Consider the following 19544-nt stretch of genomic DNA (forward strand, 5'->3'; position numbering starts at 1 on the left):
AGGCGGAAGCGGGCGCCCCCTGTGGCCGCGAGACGGGGGCGGGGATAATGAGGCCGCGAGACGGAGGGGCGGGGTCGGGGGGGGGCGTGGCGGTGCATCCGGGTCTTTTGGGGATCCTCGTCATCCGTGCGACGAGGCCCGCTGCCCCTTCCGGCGCCCCCCCTCCTCCCTCCTCGTCTCTGCTGCGTGAGGGGAGCTTCCGGGCGGCCTCGGCGGCTGAGGAGGAGGAGGAGGAGGAGGAGGAGGATCGGCCGGAGCGTCTGAGGAGAAGCCGATCCTTTCCTTGGGCTCCCGAAGGCCGCGGAGGCCGCCGCAGTTGCACGCAGAGGTACGGTTCGCCTGTGCACAGAGGCTGCCCCGTCCTCCTTTGCAACCCCGCTCTCTCTCGGCTGCCTTCCAGGGAAGAGCCCCGGGCTGGGCCTGGGAGCGGCGGTGCGGCAAACCCCCTCCCTCCCTCCTTTCTTTCTTCCTTCTTTCCTTTCTTTGTTAGCCGTTCACGTTCCCGGCTCGTCGCCCTTTAGCCGAGGGAGTCCAGGCGGTGTTTAATCGATGGGCCGATCGGAGCTCTCTGGTGCGGCGGGAGGGGGGGGGGAGAGGTCCCCGATTTACGACCGTCGATTCAATTGACTGTCCAAAGTCACAACGTCCCTGGGGGGGGAACAGTGACTTTAAAATATAATAATAATAATAATAATAATAATAATAATAATAATAATATACTATAATATAATAAAATATAATAATATATGGCTCTGCAGCCCCCTCTAAGCGTTTTGCAGAGTCTGCCTATTTTCCCTAACGGCCTCAATCCCAGACCTGGCAAGACCTGAGTGAGCCAACCTTGTGCCTGGTGGGACACGAACCCCCCAATGGCAAATCCCCCCCCCCCCCCAGTCAGCAGAAGCAGCCCTGCAGTGCTGCATTCCATCCAGGGCGACACCACAGACCTTACAGCTTTTGCTTTTATTCATTTAGTTCGTCAAACACGTGAAAGATGACAGGCATAAGTATAAACTTAAGTATGTACGTAGTAAATGGGTATGAATAAATGGAGACAGGAGGGCAATAGCAAAAGCAGTTAGACTTATCTACCGCTTCCTAGGGCTTTCAGCCCTCTCTAAGCGGTTTGCAGAGTCAGCATATCGCCCCCAACAACAATCCAGGTCCTCATTTCACCCACCTCGGAAGGATGGAAGGCTGAGTCAACCCTGAGCCGGTGAGATTTGAACCCCTGAACTGCAGATAGCAGTCAGCTGAAGTGGCCTGCAGTGCTGCACCCCAACCACTGCACCACCTCAGCTCGGCCATGGCTTGAGAAATATGTTGGGTCCTTATCAAACCTTAATTGCTTAGTAGAAATGCATTGGAGGCATGAATTTAATATAGTTGCCTAAACATTTTGGTCTCTGGATTCAAATACAGTGGTTATGCTTATAATGGCAGAATACCATATTTTTCAGAATATAAAATGCTCCAGATTATAAGACACAGCTAACTTTTGGGGAGGGAAAAATTTTTTTGCCTCTGCCTCCCAGCAATTTGCCTCTGCATGCCCCATTTTTGGCCCATTCCAGGAGGCGGGGATAGGCAACCTGGACAGATGAAAACGGGATGTACGGAGGCCAAAAGTGGGGTGTGGGGAGGCGGTAATAGGTGGTGATCCCTGCAGCCTGGAACAGCTGATAAGTGGTATTCCAGGAGACAGATCCAACCACCAATCAGCTCCTTGTGCTAAATCAGGCTGTGCTGAAGCTGACCAGGCTCTTTGCTGCTTGCTGCAAGGAGGCAAATTGCTGGGAGGCAGAGGACAAAGGGTGGGGGCCAGTGTGTGGGTGGGGCTTCAGCAACATTTGCTCAATAAGACGCACAGACATGTCCACCCTCATGGAGGGGGGAGTAGTGGGGGGAGTGTGCCTCATACACAGAAAAATACAGTAACGTCTAATTACATAGACCATCATAGGAATATATAAGAAATTATGAAATTACTTTTTCTTTTTAAAAAATGCAAAATATTCTTTTTATTCAGCGGAATCCGTTGTCCTTCCGTGTTATAAAGCTTCATCTGGGATTGAAAGAAATAAAGTATTGACTCACTAGCGTTGAGAAAATTGGTTCATTTAGGGATTTTTTTTTAAGAATGTCAATGAATATTTTGGAAATTTAGATAATCCCTTATACTTACTATATGTACTATATTTTGTATGTCAAAGATTCTCATTCTGAAGGTTTTCGTTGAAGTTTGAACATCTTTTTCCTAAAAAGAAATGTTTTGAGTAATTGTCCTAATAAAGGTGACCATCAAGTCAGGATTCCAGATGGACGAAATGATCTTTGTTGTGTTTCCTCAGGAGGCTTCGTTACACTGAGAAGCAATGGAGGGAGGAGCAAGTCAAACGCAGCCTTGCAATGAAAACCAGCTCTCAAACTCCGAAGAGGAAAGCGGGTGGCAAGTTACAGACATGACCCGACTGCGCCGTTTCTTGTGTTTTGGTTCCGAAGGAGGCGCCTTCTACGTCAAGGAACAGAAATTGAGCTTTGAAAGCGTAGATGCTCTTTTGAGGCTCATTGAAGGCGGCAAAGGTTACGAAGCGGTGCAAGAAATAAAGACCTTCAGCCAGGAAGGAAGAGCGGCAAAGCAGGACCCACTATTGTTTGCGCTCGCCATTTGCTCACAATGTTCTGATGCCAAAACCAAACAAGAAGCTTATAGGGCTGTGCCTGACATTTGTCATACCCCAACCCACCTCTTCACTTTCATCCAGTTTAAAAAGGATCTGAAGGAAGGCATGAATTGTGGCATGTGGGGCCGGGCCCTGAGAAAAGCTGTTTCCGTGTGGTACAATGGGAAGAGTGACATGGATATTGCTTTAGCGGTGACGGCATACAAGAAGAAAAATGGCTGGTGTCATAAAGATCTTCTCAGGTTATCACATCTCAAGCCTGCAAATGAAGGTAATGACACACAAGTACATTTTCCGAATCGGCAAGGATGGTTTGCAAATAGTAATTTGGAAACGTTTTGCTTTTGCCTGTATGGTTACTCAAAAGAGGTGGAGGAGTGAGAAATGGAAGTAAGTCATGACTCTAATTGTGGGGAGAAAAACAGACAGACATATAAAAAGTGTTAAATATTGGAAAGAATACATGTCCACTTTAAAAAAAAAACTTTTATTAATCTTCAGGTAGTTCTCAACTTAGAACAGTTTGTTTAACGATCATTTGAAGTTACAATGACACTGAAAAAAGTGACTTATGACCAGTTTTCACACTTAATGACCATTGCAGCATCTCCATGATCATGTGATCAAAATTCAGACTCTTGACAACTGACTAGTTGCAGTATTCCGGGGTCACGTGATCAGCTTTTGGGACCTTCTGACAAGCAGAGTTAATGGGAAAGCCAGGTTCATTTAACAACTGTGTTAGTAACTTAACAACGGCAGTGATTTGTGTAACAACTGGCAAGAAAGATCATAAAACGGGGCAAAATGACTGTTTTGCTTAGCAACAGAAAATTTAGGTTTAATTATGGTCACAGACAAGCTGTGTTGTTTTATTTTATAATAGGGAGAATATGTAATAGGTTTTTTTTTTAATCAAAACCTTGACAGTTTTCTAAAAGTAATTTTTGTTACTGCCAGAAATAGCAAAAGCAATAAAAGAATTACAGCAGAAAGAATGTCCACAATCAGCAATCCTAAAGACTGAGGGTCAGATGAATAAATTATGAAAAAAGCACTATAGGTGCCCGTATGTATTTAATTATATAGTGACACTACTGTATTCTTTTTGTTTTTACACTATCTTCCACTTTTTATATAGCAAGGTAATATATGTAGACGGTAATATATAAATAAATTGCTAGTTTTGCAAAGATGCAGAAAATACCAAATACAAAATAAATACACTTTCCAGCCTAATATTTGATAATTTTACGTTATTTTAGAGTTCATATTTCTTTTTTAAAACATGTTCTAAATTAGAAACAACTTACTGTATTTCAACAGGCCTGGCCATTGTCACTAAGTATGTAATGAAGGGATGGAAGGAAGTCCAGGAGGCTTATAAAGAGAGCAGGCTTTCTGCTGAGGCTGAAAAAGTGTTGAAGTATTTGGAAGCAGTGGAGAGGGTAAAGCACACAACGGATGAACTGGAAGTGATTCATTTGATAGAAGAGCATAGTTTAGTTAGAGAACACCTCCTGACAAGTCACTTGAAATCTAAAGAGGTAAGGAAATTAGAGAAACATTAATACTTTGAAACACACTATATAATGTTGTTTTCTGCACTCCTCTGTTTTTATAGTAAATTTTAACAATTTACAATACATGTAAAACTAAGGTTTTTACATGTATGCTTCATGGCAATGGGGCTACGTTACTTGAGGAACTATCTTGTTTGCCAAAATTGTGTTGTCCCATTCAACTTGTTCAGGTGGGGAGGGCATATTGGGGGGATCCTGTTGATTAAAATAATTTTGCGTTGTGGGAAGAGAGACCGCTCTGTTTTTTAACTTTGTTCTTATTTATGCTTTTATATTTTGTGACATGTTTTTATAGTGAGCTGCCCAGAGTCACATAGATGAGGTAGATGTCGTAGAAAGGTGGCGAATGAATGAATAAATACATTTACGTGATTCCTGTACAGTTATGCATATTTATACTGAGTGTGTGTTTTTCTTTAAACATTATGACTTTTCTTTGAACTTCATTTTGTACAAGGTATGGAAAGCACTGCTACAGAACATGCCCGTAACGGCAATATTGAAGAACTTGGGAAAAATGACAGCAAATTTTGTTCTTGAACCAGGAAGCTCAGAGGTAGCAATGATTTGCGAAAAACTAAAAAATGAAAAACTTCTTAAAAAGGTAAAGATTTTTTAATGCTGATTTCTTATCTGCATTGTATTCTAGCAATACTCTATTAATTTAAAGGTTTAAAGATAGTTTCTATCCTTGGGCTGTCAGACTTTTAAATACAACCACAATCACTCCATTCACATGCTAGTTTTCTTTTTCTTTCTTTTTTTCATTTCTGTTATAATTTTGCACCAGTGAGGTTAAAATCAATTTCATTGTATTTAAGTACAGTGACAATAAAGATTATACTTATACTTATTAATTGATCTTTTAAAAGAAACCAGTTTTGAAAATTAAGCTTCATTGTAATAAATCATTGTATAAATGCCTAAGAAATAACACTACTACAGGATATCCCAAATATTTAGTAATGGACTAGGAGTTGGACTTACAAAGGGAATACTCAAAGGAGAGAAAGATTCGCTATTAGAGATGTTCTTCTCTGCAATCACTCGGCTGATATGCATGGAGGGAAGCCTTGTAATAATTGTCGGGTCTGACAGAATTCCTTGCATAAAATTATTGTGTTTACAGATAATAACACATTAACATGATCCGTGAATTGTAGATATAATAATCCAACAATAATTGTCAAAGTTTTTTTATCTTTTTTCTGTGGATGTATTTTGGCAAACTCATTACTGTACTCTTTGTGTCGGCTTCCCCTCCACCACAAGGACACTAGCTCTAATGCAAGTCAGTAATATGGAAAGAGGAAAGTTCAGTTTTTCCTTTTAAAATATTCCACATTTTTATAATTTTATCCAAATTTCTAATGTACAAGATAATAATGAAGAATGATATGTCCAAGAGTAGTTCTTTTCCATATTTGAAACTAAAAATGACTTTTTAGCCTTCCTTCTTGGAAAAAAAATATGGTTGTGTTTAACTTAACTTTTGTTGAAATTAATCTTTTTTTTCCCTTTCATAAATTTTAAAAACTTACCAAATAATGTTTTGAATAACTGGTGTAAGACAAAATAGGATTTAATTTTTCTAAAAGTAGTTTTAGTAGATTTTTTTGGGGGGGAAATGAATATTGTAAATTGATTGTACTTAATGCTATTTATATTAGGAAAATTGATATAAAATTAAATGCAATATAAAAAGCTGAGATCCATTGTGTAAAAATTTCACCTACTATGACTGCTAGTATTACATAGTATGCAAAGCTGAAAAAATCACAATCTCTTGTGAACTCCTATGATTCCTATGGAATGCCATGTGAAAAAGGCTGGTCTAGAATATGCTTATGTAAAACGAGTCCAAATATCCATCAACAGTTTTTTTTATTTCTTACTTTGCATTTGTGTAGAAGTTTCTATATTTAAAAAAGCTTTTTTATACAAAAAGCTATTGAACTCTGTTGCTTGCATTTAATAAATGTTTATAGAATGCATTATTAACTAGATCACAGGATTTCATTATTCTTTTTTATTTTTGTCAAGAATGTTGTTTGTACTATTATGGACATTGCTTTTTTTTCTTTTTGCTTGTACTCTTTCTATTGACAGTTGTTAGAGTGGTTAGGAATTAAATAAAGATAATAGTACCAATTGATAGAATTGATAAATCATGCCCTGTATAAAAAGTAATCCTCAATGTACAACCATAATTGAGCACATTTCTAAGTGCTAAGTGATTGTTAAATGAAGTTTGCCCCATTTTACGATCTCTCTGTTGTTAAGTAAATCAATGCAGTTGTTAAATTAGTAACATGGTTGTTAAGTGAATCTGGCCCTCCGAATGCCGGAAACAGGCCTGTTTTCGTACTTCCCAGTGGGCCTCCGCAGGCTCTGGGGGCTTTCCCCCAGCCTCCAGGAGGGTGAAAACGGCCTCCCCTCTGCTCCGGAGGCTGGAAGCGAGCCTGTTCCCAGACCTCTGGGAGGCCTGTTTTTCGCCCTCCCTGCTTGGGCCCTTCACCTACCAGGCATGATAAACGGGTCCCTTGGAGGCTCCTGGGAGGGGAGGGGTGGGAGGGGCCAGCCGGTCCTTGAAACAACCAGTTTGGCGAACCGAATGCAAAATTAACATCCCGTTCGCCAACCTGTGCGAACCGGCTGAATCCCACCCCTGGTCATAAGTAACTTTTTTCAGTGCTGTCGTAACTTTGAACGGTTGCTAAATGAACTGTTGTAAGTTGAGGAGTACTTGTACATCTACCTATTGGAAAGATCTGCTGGTGACTCTTTTATCTCTGCTCTTGACCAAATTTATTGGGTTAGAGTTACTTGTTTGTGCCAAATACTGGAATAGCCACATCTTGATTAAGATTGTCAGATCTGGACTAAGACCTTTCTTTAAAATTTATTTGTTTCCAGGGTTTTTCCCCCCTTCTTCCTTTGGAATAGACTGCCGCCAGAATTACACTTGGATTCTAGTTACTTAAAAAAAAACAACCACTGAAATCTTTTTCCCAGAATTCTATGGTTGCCTTAAAACAAATAACTATTTATTTATTTTCCAATTTTATATGATAGAGGATAATGTTATATGTCATGGACCTTCAGTTGAGTTAAAGTATAATATTGTATCAATTTGCATTTTATTCAGTGTCTATTTCGCCTAGTTTTATCTACCTAACAAATAAAGCTATTACTCTTTTACAGACGGGGTGAATTATTTGACAGGTAATTAAAGGGGGTTGTGTGTCTATGTATGTGTGCCGCCAAATCATTCCCGACCCGTGCTGATGCCTGGACATATCCCTGCAGTTTTCTTATCAAGATTTTTGGGAGTCGTTTGTCTTCCTTGGGCTGAGAGCAACTGGCCCAAAATCAGCCCTCTGGCTTTCTACTTAAGGCAGGAATGGAACTTTCCTGGTGCCTTAAAGCGTTTCGCCAAACTAAGTGGATTAAGTAATCAGAACTAATTATTTAATAGTGTTGATCTTGATTCTCTCATTGATTCAAAATTACCTGTCCTATATTGATTTATCCAAGTTGGCAACTCTAGTTGATGAAGGAAGGTAGTCCTCAACATATGACCACCTCTGAGCCCAAACTTTCCATTGGTAAGCAAGGTGGTTGTTAAGTGAGCTTTACCCCCTTTTACAACCTTCCTTGCCACTATTTTTAGTGAATCACTGCAGTTTTAAGTAAGTAACGTGGTTGTGAAGTGAACCAGGCTTCCACATTGACTCAACAAAGACACTAAGTCACAAAAAGTGATCACTTGATCCTGGGACACTGCAATCATCAAAAATACATGCCAGTTGCCAAGCATCCGAATTTTGATCTCATGACCACAGGGATACAGCAATGGTCGTAAGTGTGAAAAATTGGTCATAAGTCATTTTTTTCAGTACGGTTGCAACTTCAAATGGTCACTAAATTATTGGTTGTAAGTCAAGGACTACATGTACAAGATTTTTAAATATGCTCACAATCTTTCTTTCCATTCATCTTTTTTAATAAAGGTACTCCTTCAAGTCAGTAACTTTTTGAATGTTTTCTCTACAGTTAAACTAGGGGAATCCTTGTTTTGCTGAAAAAGTGAAAATTACAAAAAAATACTGTACAAAAATATCCTTTTGTCGGGAACATTGGCTGACCGTCATATGAAAGGATTTCTCTTCTTGTGTAATAGATTTACAGAAGGCAAAGAATAAAAAATCAGTGTTCTGATTACAAACCAAATTTGTGAGGTCATCATATAAATTTGAATTTCTCTAAACCAACAAAACCATTGAATTAATAACTGAAAAAAATATTTTTTTAATCTCACTTAGATGAAAGGGGGAAAATCTAAGGGATACTGTAGCAGTTATTTCTAGCAATAATACTCTGAAAACATGTTAAAAAGTTGTATTGCACTATATTCAGAATACTTAAATATAATTTTCTATTCCAGAATCAGTGATTTCATAACATAGTTAATTAAGAGAAATTATCGCTGGATGGAGAAATTAACATTTGGAGTCTGTTTTCCAAAACTCTTTAGGCTCAAATACACCCATTCCACATTTTGGTTGCATTAGAAAACTATAAAGGAGAACGTGGTTATCGGGGGAAACTGCGCTGGCAACCAGAGAAGGACATCTTGGAAGCTCTAAATACTTCATTTTACAACTCCTTCAAGGTAATGTTATGAATATTTCATTACTTTCAGTATAAGTGAAGCATTCAACCAATATCTCTTTAGGGAGGTTCTGATTTTGGCAATAAACACTAAAAGCAGGATGGTAAATGTTCCTAGGATTTTTGTTTTTTAGTATTCTTATGAGCAGTCCATAGCAATCTAAGCCTGTGATGGCGAACCTATGGCACGCGTGCAACAGGTGGCACATGGAGCCATTTGTCAGGGCACGTGAGGCTTGCCCTGTCAGCTGGCCAGCGCTCATGCACGCAAAGGCCAGCTGACTTTGGCCTGCTTTTGAGGCCATTTTTCGCCCTCCGGAGGCTTCAGGAGCTTCCCTAAAGCCTCCGGAGCACAAAAAACCGCTGCTGCAGGCAAACCTGATGTTCAGGAACGGACTTCTGGTTTGCTCGTAGGGCTGGTTTTAGCCCTCCAGAGCCTTCAGGGTTGCTTCGTAGGGCCAATTTTAGCCTTCTAGAGCGTTCTGGAGCCCTCAGGAGGCTTCCCTGAAGTCTCCAGAGGGCAAAAAACAACACTATTGCGTTGCTCGTAGGGCCGGTTTTAGCTCTCCAAAGTCTTTAGGAAAGCCTCCTGAAGAGTCCTGAACACCCCGGAGGGCTAAAATCGGCCCTACAAGCAACCTGGAAGTCACTTCTGGTTTGCTCGTAGTGTCGTTTTTTGCTCTCTGGAGCCTTCGGGGAAGCTTCCTGAGGGCTCCTGAATGCTCCGGAGGGCTAAAACCAGCCCTACGAGCAACCCGGAAGTGACTTCTGGTTTGCTCATAGGGTTGTTTTTTGCCCTCCGGAGCCTGGTCATGTGCGCATGCGCACTGGGGTCGTGTGCAAAGCATTATGGGTATGACACGCCCGTGCACGACCCCTCTGCACTCCCCCTGCTTTTGGCACGCGAGCCAAAAAAGGTTCGCTATCACTGATCTAGGCTGTAGTCTTCCTTTTTTCCTCGCTTAAGACGCATGGAGATTTAGTCTACAAATTATGCTACGCTGGGTTGCCTCCACTATAATCTACATTTGGGGAAAGGTGGTAGAGGTGTTGGATTAGGACCCTCTTTTCATATGTCTGTATATTAAATTATTTTTGTCATCAACTAGTTTTTCTTCTGTTAATACTGTTGCTTCTGAAATCACTCACAACTATGAAAAGTCATGAAATTAAAAAAAAAAACGTATGTTCTTCTTTCCCCTCATTGCCTCTTCCTTAGGCATTAGAACCAATGGGAAAGCGCATCTTAGTTGCAGTTGATGTTAGTGATTCTATGTTGCAAAAGGTTTTTGGTAGTGTGCTGAATGCTAGAACCATTGCTGCCACAATGTGCATGGTAAGAAATGTCTCATTTTTATGATATTTTTTGGGTCTCAAATTTTGGGATGTGATGGCATTGTTTCCAAGACTCAATAGATTGTAATTTGGTAAAACCCAGGATACCTTCCTCATGATAATATGATTTTAAAACAAAACTGTAACAAACCTATCCATGTAAAATCTACATAGGTATTAATTCCTATTCTACTTATTTCTTCAGATATAAATCAAGCGTCTGTTTTATTTATCCTTTTTATTTTTGGATAACGTGGTCAACATTTCCCAAAAATATACAAGGATATATTTCCTCTGATGACTCCTAAATGTCTCTGTGTGTTTAGAATTTAAGTCACTTGCTGGACAGTAGTTGGCCACGTGTTGATACCCTTTCATTCATTCCATGCCTTACTACCCTGTCTTGTCATGCCACTTGTCTACAACGCATAATTCTCCTGTTGCTCAAGTTAGAGCAGGCAACGAAGCATTTTTACAGTGATTAATGCCTCCCCTACTAAAGTAAGTATTTGGCCAAGAGGATGCATCCCATCAATGCCTGTTCTACAAGTCAAGAAATAACCATTGTGCAAGATTTGGTAATCTGATTTTCAGCACTTGGAGAAAGGACTAGGATATGGCGGAGAGTTAGAATAGGGATGAATTAGAATAGAAAAGGTTTTTTTTTGAAACAGCTATTTCACATTTGAAAGCCACAGAAAGCTTGAGTTACAGAAATGCTTTTTAATTCAAGAAACAGGAAAATAACATTCTATCTTTACCTTTGGTCATTTGGTTTTTCCCAGGTTGTGGCACGCACTGAAAGAGATTCCCACATCGTTGCTTTTTCCCATGATATAGTTACTTGTCCTGTGACTGAGGATATGACTTTACCACAAGTATTACAGAAAATGTCCGAGGTATCTAATATTCTTAAAGTAGTTTTATATGAGAATAGTTAATGTATTTACCATGAAAAGAAATATTTACTAAGTCTTAAACACATAATTCTTTTTCATGGAAGCATTTTATTTTCAAGGGACTCTCTTATTACTTGCATATAGCACATGATAATATTAATACCATAATAAGAGCCAAGGTGGCGCAGTGGTTAAATGCAGCACTGCAGGCTACTGCTAGATCAGCAGTTCAGCGGTTCAAATCTCACCGGCTCAGGGTTGACGCAGCCTTCCATCCTTCCGAGGTGGGTAAAATGAGGACCCAGATTGTTGGGGGCAATATGCTGACTCTCTGTAAACCGCTTAGAGAGGGCTGAAAGCCCTATGAAGCGGTATATAAGTCTACTGCTATTGCTATTGCTAATACCATAATAAAAAGGAAAGCACATTGGCCTAAGTCAGTGTTTTTCAACCTTTTTTGTGCAAAGACACACTTTTTTCATGAAAAAAATCACGAGGCACACCACCATTAGAAAATGTTTAAAAAATTTAACTCTGTGCCTATATTGACTATATATAAAGTAATTTTCCCACGGCACACCTTACACTATGTCACGGCACACTAGTGTGCCACGGCACAGTGGTTGAAAAACACTGGCCTAAGTAATCCAGTACCTAAACTTCATTAGAAAGAAAAATGAAAAAGGGATGACTAATAAGAGATGTAAAGAGTGTATGGATATGCTTTGGTTTTATGTTTTATGAAGTATGTTAGTATATAGTTTGAAGGCACTATTATATTACATGAGTTACAGGGGGTTGAGTAAAAATAAATGAGCTGGCTTAATAGAACAGAGCATGTAAATTTGTTTGGGGCAGTGGATATAATGAACGCTACTTTCCTTGGTTTTGTGATCAAATGCATTATTAAATTAATGTGTGGGTTTATAGAAGGAAACACAGAAGAGATTAGGGCAAAATCATTGAAGAACTTTAATGTAAGATTAAGATATTAAGGATGGATGCAGAATAGGATGGAAATCAGCATGGATTTATGAAAGAGCTCTTAGTAATAACTTTTTTTAAAAAAAGGAAAAGAGAAATCTGAATGGACATGGAAATATTGCTGGGCAAGGTAATCTTCTCCATTTCATGTCATGCAGTCTTCTATGAACTTTGCCCATTCTGGCCATAGAATCATACATATGTGTGTCTGTTTACATGCTGTGGGCCTGTGGATTTATCTCTGCACGTGTGGGAGATGAAAAAGTTTGCCACAAGATTAAAACCCTCAGGCCGGAGGGTTTTCTCTCTGAACAGCAATTGCATGTAATACGGCGTTGCTATGCACCTTTATTCACCTCTCAGTTTGGAACAGGCCCAATGGGCAAGTAGGGAAGGTCTCTGTCTGAAGCTGCAATGCTGTTGCAAATCACAGGAGACGTTGGTTCAATGGGGAAAAAAAAACCATTTGGCTGGCATTTGATCACTTCCTAGGGAAAGCATCAATCGCTATATCAAAATACTATCAAAGCTCTCGTGTCTACACCCTTTAGTTGAGCAGAGGGTAAAACCTTTTCAACCAAAGTACCTTAAATGCGTTAAATTACAAAATGCTGTGACTTCTTACTCTGAGGGAATGAAATTTAGGGAAGTTGTAGCTTGTACTTCAGTGCTGGTGCCACCATGCCTTTGAGACCATTTGATCATCACTTTCAACATTTCTTGACAGTTTCTGGCCACTCTCTTATTCCCTTCCCCACTCAATAGTAGTGACTTATCAGCCTTATCAGGAAGGGAGAAAGGAAGGAAAAGGGAGAGACAAGAGGGAGGGAGGAATAAGTAAGGAAGGTCGAGTTTTGTTGTTGGAAGCTGTCAGTGAACATTGGGAAGGTTAGGTCGGTTCCTAATGTTTACTGCTGGCTTCCAGCAACAAAATTCGATGGGAAAATCAACGGAAAGTTGTTCCTACCCCCCCTATAATTTTTGCTCACCTATGGTCATTCTCTTTATCTAGGTAAGGAAAGGTCTCTGAAACAATCACCAAATAGGTCACAGATTGTCTGATAGAATATATACTGTATGTTACCATCAATGTGTGAAATTAGGCATTTTATAGAAATCTATAGAATGACAAAAATGGGACGTCAAAGTATGAAGGAAGCACCCAATATTTTCCATATTTTCTAGGCACCCTATGCAAAGACAAAAAACAAACCAGCAAAGTATAAAATAAAAAATGCCATTCTAGCTTTCCTTGTTGCAACAAGTAGGTTAACATTGTCCCTTTTTTTCTTGTTTTTTTTTTTGGGGGGTGGGGGTGGGTAAGAAAATCCTATTTTTTAAATTTTATTTTTCTTCCTCCATTTTCACAAAACCTTTTCAATAAAAGATTAGCCTAACCCTTTTCATGACTGACTTTGCATACTCTACCTAAATAGTGCTTGTCATTCTGCATAACGCCAACATATTATATCCAACGCCTATGGAAAGCTTATATAGCATATTAAAATAACAGGCATTTCGAACTTTGCCTAAAGACATCACACTTTTTATAGATTTCCTAAGCAATCTATACAATGCAAGTTTTTCAAACATTGCCAGTAACATATATATATATATATATATATATATATATATATATATATATATATATATATATATATATATATATATATATATATATATATATATATATATATATATATATATATATATATATATATATATATATATATATATATAACAACACAGTTTGCAATCTTAAATATAAACTTCAACTCGCATTCCCTTTGCTAGTTCCCAGGCAGAAACATTGCTAAGTTAAAAAGCTGCATAATTTTTGCTTGCTTGTTTGGATCTTAATTATTTTTTTGCTGATAGATTCCAAGGGGCGCCACCAATTGTTCTTCTCCATTGCTCTGGGCCCAAAAGACAGGTGTAGCGGTTGATGTTTTTATTATCTTCATGGATAGTGAGACCTTTGCTGGAGATGTTCACCCTGCCACAGCGTTGAGAGAGTATAGAGAGGTACGTATTCTTTAAATAATGCAAAATGAGAGAAATGATTCTTTATAAAGTTTTGCCTTCTTAAGGTAGCTGCCGGCTTTCTGATGATGTATGTTGTAACGGAGAACCATTTTCTGGAGTGGTTTTGGGCAAACAATATAATTCTAATCCTAAAGTAGAATGAAATATAAATGTATAAAGTTGCTTCTTTAACATTGTGTTCAGTGCATCCTAGTTTAGTCCTGTTTATATTAGTGCTATATCACCACTGCTTGTGACTTTCCAGCTATCTGCACTACAGTGATCTGATCTAGAAGTACACTGGGCTCACATAAGTGATCCACAAGTGGAACAGTGCTTGTTATCGGATGCAAAAAAAGCTATTTAAGGACAAAGCAGCAGCCATGAGCAGTGCTAAGAAAAGGACTTCCACGGAAAGGAAAGAAAGTATAATTTTCTTAAAATAAAAAAACCAGTATATTTCCCCCATTTGCCTCATTCAGGTCTCTCTAGTTGTAGTTGGGATAGTTTGGGTTCAAAAACCTTGGCAAAATACGGAGAAAAAGCAAGACTTCCCAGGAAGAACGTGGATTTGTTGTTTTGCAAGTATAATCTGGGGGGAAAAAAAGCATTTCCCTCTCTCTCTTTATCTGTTTGTAGAGAATGGGAATTCCATCCAAGCTAATCGTTTGCGGAATGACATCCAGTGGCTTTACTGTTGCAGACCCGGATGACAGAGGAATGCTGGACATTTGTGGTTTTGATACAGGGACACCCGTTGTCATTCAAAACTTCATTTTGGATTTGATCTAAACCTGTGAGCACCCACTTTTCCTAAAGCTATTAACTTCCCGAAGAATCGACTGGGGGAGCTGTCTATTGCATTAACAAGACTCTATTAATCCAAGGCTAAGTTTCATCCTTTTGTTGGAGTATTAACATTTTAAAAGAGATGTGAAAACAGCCAGTGGCAAACTCTACTTTCTGAACATGCTGTTTACATCTGTCGCGCATAATTCTAGGTTTCCTATTGGTTTTGAGAACTAAACGTGGAATACAGTGAATGCTTTTAATTTTTTTATATTAGTTTAACTATGAGAATGTGTTCCATTACTGAAGATTTTATTTTCCTAAAATGAATTTGTTAATCACAGGGAATCAAAGGATGAGACACCTTTTTACACTGTTTCAGGCTGACAACTGTTTGATTGGAATAATTTATTCTACTAGCTGGGAAAAAAACGAGCCACATATGCAATACAGGTTATATTATTTCTATCATTGCTCATTACCTCCAATAACTTTATGGAACATTTACCACTGGCAACTTGATGCTCTCCTTGTTTTTAGCAAATATTTTGTATTAAGCAATGGGAAATTTGGAAACAACAGATTATTCCCAGGGGTATTGATTTGATGATTATACTTTAGCCTTCTAAATTCTTGTTTTTAAAAAAGGTCTTGCAAAAACCATCAATTTTGTGCACATTATGGTCTAACTCATTGTTTCTCAAATTTGACAACTTTAAGATGTGTAGACTGCAATTAGAATTCCCCAACCAGCATATTGCCAACTTTGAAAAACACTGAAGTGTAACTGGTCTGTGTTTTATTTCCTGACAATGGATAATAGAAGGTTTCTCAAGTTTATTTTTTATTTTTTATAGAATCAGAATATCAGAAAATAAAGAATATCTTCTGATGTTCTTTATAGAAAATGTGATTTATCATATCTCTTGAAGTAAGAGGAGAAAAAAGGCAAAAAGAAGCAAGGATAGGGATTATTAATAAAGTTAGCCATATTCACGGGTTACTTGTACAACAGTTATACAATAAATCAGAAATGGACACACATTTCTAGCTCCACCTTAACATGATGGCTGATCTGTCTCTCTGTACATATTAATATTTGCAAAGTAGTCTTTTTGTGTCAGCACATCTACTTCAATGTAGAGTTGCTGTGAGAGCAAGACAGCTGATCATATGTTATTTTAATTTATATAGACTCTGCACATGAACAATTGGTCAAAAAGAGCTTTCTTGCTCCATTTCTGTGCTCTGTTTAATAAATTTATAGGCCGCCCAATCCCGAAGGACTCCGGGCGGCTCAATGAATGGGCCTCACAGACAGGGCCTAAAATACTTTTATTCCTGCCTTACCATCAGGTCGGTTTTCCCAGGGATTATCTGTTCCTAAATCATGCAATTTAATGCCATTTGCCCTTTGTTGATTCCTTTGTGCCCTAATGCAAGGACCATCGTTGCTGGTAGGCAAATCAAGATTAGGACCAGCTGCAGCATTTTAGCTGTTCCCACAATTCTTTTGGTAAGGAGATAACCTGTTGCTGATCTGAACTTGGCATTCCGGTTGGGCCTGCTGGGAGTGGTACCATTCCAGATGTTGCTAAACTACAAATTGTCCATCTTTGTCCTAGAAAATAAGTTCATGTAAACAATACATTCTCTCTTAATTGAACAGAAGAGTTAAACGTTAGTAAATTGATGGGCTGAGCAAGAAAGAGGCAGCTTATATAGAAGACTGTTTCACAACTGATGTTACTGTTCCTTTTCTTCCTATATTACAGTCCCCTCATCCAAACCCTCTGTAGATCAGGAGACGTTTCTGTGTCATATGAGCAATAGTGTGGAAACAGTTTCCTATATTTAAGGGTTCTTAACTCAATGCATCAATTCCCAGCTTGGTACAAAATCACTCTTCTTGGTTTGGACAGTTCTCCTTTGCTGCAATTCCATATGACATGCAACAGCAGGAAAGTCAGGAAAACAATTATGGCAGTGTTTACTGCAATGCAGGATCGGCAAACTATCCAAGTTCTACTAGCCAAGTCACGGAAGCTACGTTTTCATTGAGCATGTGGTGCTTGCAGACAAATTAGTCACAAAGCCAGGCTTAATGGGGTATTGTCACCCATGAAAATATCCTTTGTTTTTGAAAAAACACCATTCATTGACTTAGAAAATTGAGAAACATGTCAGTGTTAAATGGGTAACTTTTCCTCCTCTCTATTCCCAGCCTCCCTCATTGTTAGCCAGATTTCTAATTTAATAACATTTAGAAATAGCCATTTCTCCACCTTTGGCTAATGTACGCCTAGCGCCACATTTGTAGTAGCATACATTCTGTAACCCAGTGTTTTTCAACCTTGGCAATTTGAAGATGTCCGGACTTCAACTCCCAGAATACCCCAGCCAGCGAATGCTGGCTGGGGAATTCTGGGAGTTGAAGTCCGGACATCTTCAAGTTGCCAAGGTTGAGAAACACTGCTGTAACCAAATCCTCTAAATGAATTCAAGTTTGCAAGATAATCTTGTAAACAGTTGGTAATCAAGATTGTGACAATTATCTACCCAAAGATTTTCACTGTGTACTTACGATAGCTGTTCACATTTTTTTCATAATTCCAGACATAATGTATGTCATAATTTTTTTTAGATAAAAATGGCTAGAGAAATTGCTTTGACTCAGTTTTCCCCAACTTGGATGGGAGGTGATAGAAACACAGCACATCAGGTAAAGTTATGGAAAGCTCCTGATGCTCAATGAAAAGTGCCGAAATAATAATATGTATGCTGGGCTAAATTTATACTGCAGGTTATAGAATCTGATACTAAATGAAAAGTGATGATACAGTCTTATAATATTTGTTTGCTTGGAAGATTTATTGATTAAACTTCCCCCAACTACTTCAGCTTTCCTGCCTGCAGCAAATTTGCACTGGAGAACTGGGCATTTTGGAGCAGATACTGAAGTGGATAGAAGGGAGATTTATTTTTATACAAGTCCTTTTGTGCAGCATTTGGATGTAATTTGGTAAAAGTAGCATGTCTGCTATAGGTAGCTACGATTTTTTTAAAGCCCTAGAACAGTGGTTCTCAACCTGTGGGCCGGGACCCTTTTGGGGGTCGAACGACCCTTTCACAGGGGTCACCTAAGACCATTGGAAAACACATTTTCGAAAAAAATACAGAAAACATAAAATAATCTTATGGTTGGGAGTCACCTCAACATACGGAACTGTATTAAAGGGTCGTTGCATTAGGAAGGTTGAGACCCACTCCCCTAGAATAATACTATTCTGGGGCTTTTTAAAAATCATAGCTACTTAGAGCAGGCATGCTGCTTTTCCCAAATTACCTCCAAATGCTGCACGAAAGGACTTGCATAAAAATAAATCTCCCTTCTAGTCAGTAATCAGTTCTTGGTATAGTTAGAGAGAAGGAGTTTGCTTTGGAAATGCTGACCTGTCCTTTACCGAAGGAGCAGTTGATCAACAGCTGCTCTATTGAAATCATGGATTTTAAAGAACTTGTAGCTGTACTGACCTTTCTGTAAATTATCTTTATTAAAGAATATTTAAATATCTAAAAGGGTTTCTACAGTGCCACACAAGGCGTTTTACATTGGGTAATAATATGTACACTAAACTAGTTTTTTTTTTGGTCTATTTTTTGAGAGGATTCTTACTGCATTTTCTATTTAACTGTAAAAAAAATAAAGATCATGGTTCGTATTATTATTATGACTCATTTTTGAGAGAGATGTTGAACATAGATGCATAGATACTACAGACAGCGTCTGACAAGTATAAAAATATTGCTGAGTCTGGAAAGAGTTGCTACACATAAATATGAATTGTAATTATAAATGTGTGGCTTTTAAAACGTTTGCCAAGATCTAATTGTAGTTGTGATTTATAGAATAAGTTAATTGTATAAGTGGAAACTGACCTAAGTCACTTTATAGGTCTTTTGCCTTTGATTCATTTGGAAGGATTATAGCTATACTTATATCATGCTTCCACCCGTGGTGACACAGTGGTTAAAATGCAATATTGCAGGCTAATTCTTCTGACTGCCAGCAATTCAGCATTTAAAGTCTCACTGACTCAAAGTTGACTCAGCCTTCCATTCTTCCCAGGTCACTAAAATGAGGACCCAGATTGGGGACAATATGCTGACTGTAAACCACTTAGAGAGGTCTGTGAAGCACTGTGAAGCAGTATATAAGTCTATGTGCTGTTGCTAATCTCTGTACAAATAGTTGTGCTGTTTGTAGTTCCTTATGGAGAAATGCCAATACTAGAATAATGAAATTTAAAAAGTGAAAATTTATGATTAGATCTGTGGGAAAGCTATGAGGCTGCATGAATTTAGCTTAAAGCTCCTGGACCAATATAAAGATACGTCCTGCGAAAATATTTTGATCTGCAATGTTGAACATACAACGTAATTCCTTGCATATTTTAAATGACTTCTATGACTTCTTCCATTACAAAAGCTGCTGGCCTCCTGACCCAGGAGAATTGGAGAGCTTTTTTGTTGTTTTTTAAGGAAATACAGAAATCAAAGCTTTTCTTCAA

The 19544-nt window shown here is 38.7% G+C and overlaps 1 protein-coding gene across 3 annotated transcripts; it reads left to right on the forward strand.

Moving 5' to 3' along the window:
- The first annotated feature begins 182 nt into the window (after positions 1-182).
- Positions 183-15955, forward strand: RO60 (Ro60, Y RNA binding protein). 3 transcript variants are annotated; one of them, XM_087726221.1, is made up of 9 exons: positions 183-328; positions 2352-2955; positions 4011-4231; positions 4725-4871; positions 8805-8942; positions 10161-10277; positions 11062-11175; positions 14038-14184; positions 14824-15955. In XM_087726221.1, exons 2-9 carry the CDS (start codon positions 2376-2378, stop codon positions 14974-14976), a joined length of 1617 nt encoding a protein of 538 aa, XP_087582347.1. In that variant the 5' UTR covers positions 183-328; positions 2352-2375; the 3' UTR covers positions 14977-15955. The 3 variants fall into 3 exon arrangements, with proteins under 3 accessions (XP_087582347.1, XP_087582348.1, XP_087582349.1); XM_087726222.1 differs by lacking the exon at positions 11062-11175; XM_087726223.1 differs by lacking the exons at positions 183-328; positions 4011-4231 and having other exon boundaries at positions 2761-2955.
- Positions 15956-19544: the final 3589 nt, after the last annotated feature.

This window comes from Thamnophis sirtalis, unplaced genomic scaffold, assembly GCF_051295495.1.
Source record: "Thamnophis sirtalis isolate CommonGarterSnake01/CBP01778 unplaced genomic scaffold, rThaSir2_p1.2 scaffold_12, whole genome shotgun sequence".
Taxonomy (NCBI): domain Eukaryota; kingdom Metazoa; phylum Chordata; class Lepidosauria; order Squamata; family Natricidae; genus Thamnophis; species Thamnophis sirtalis.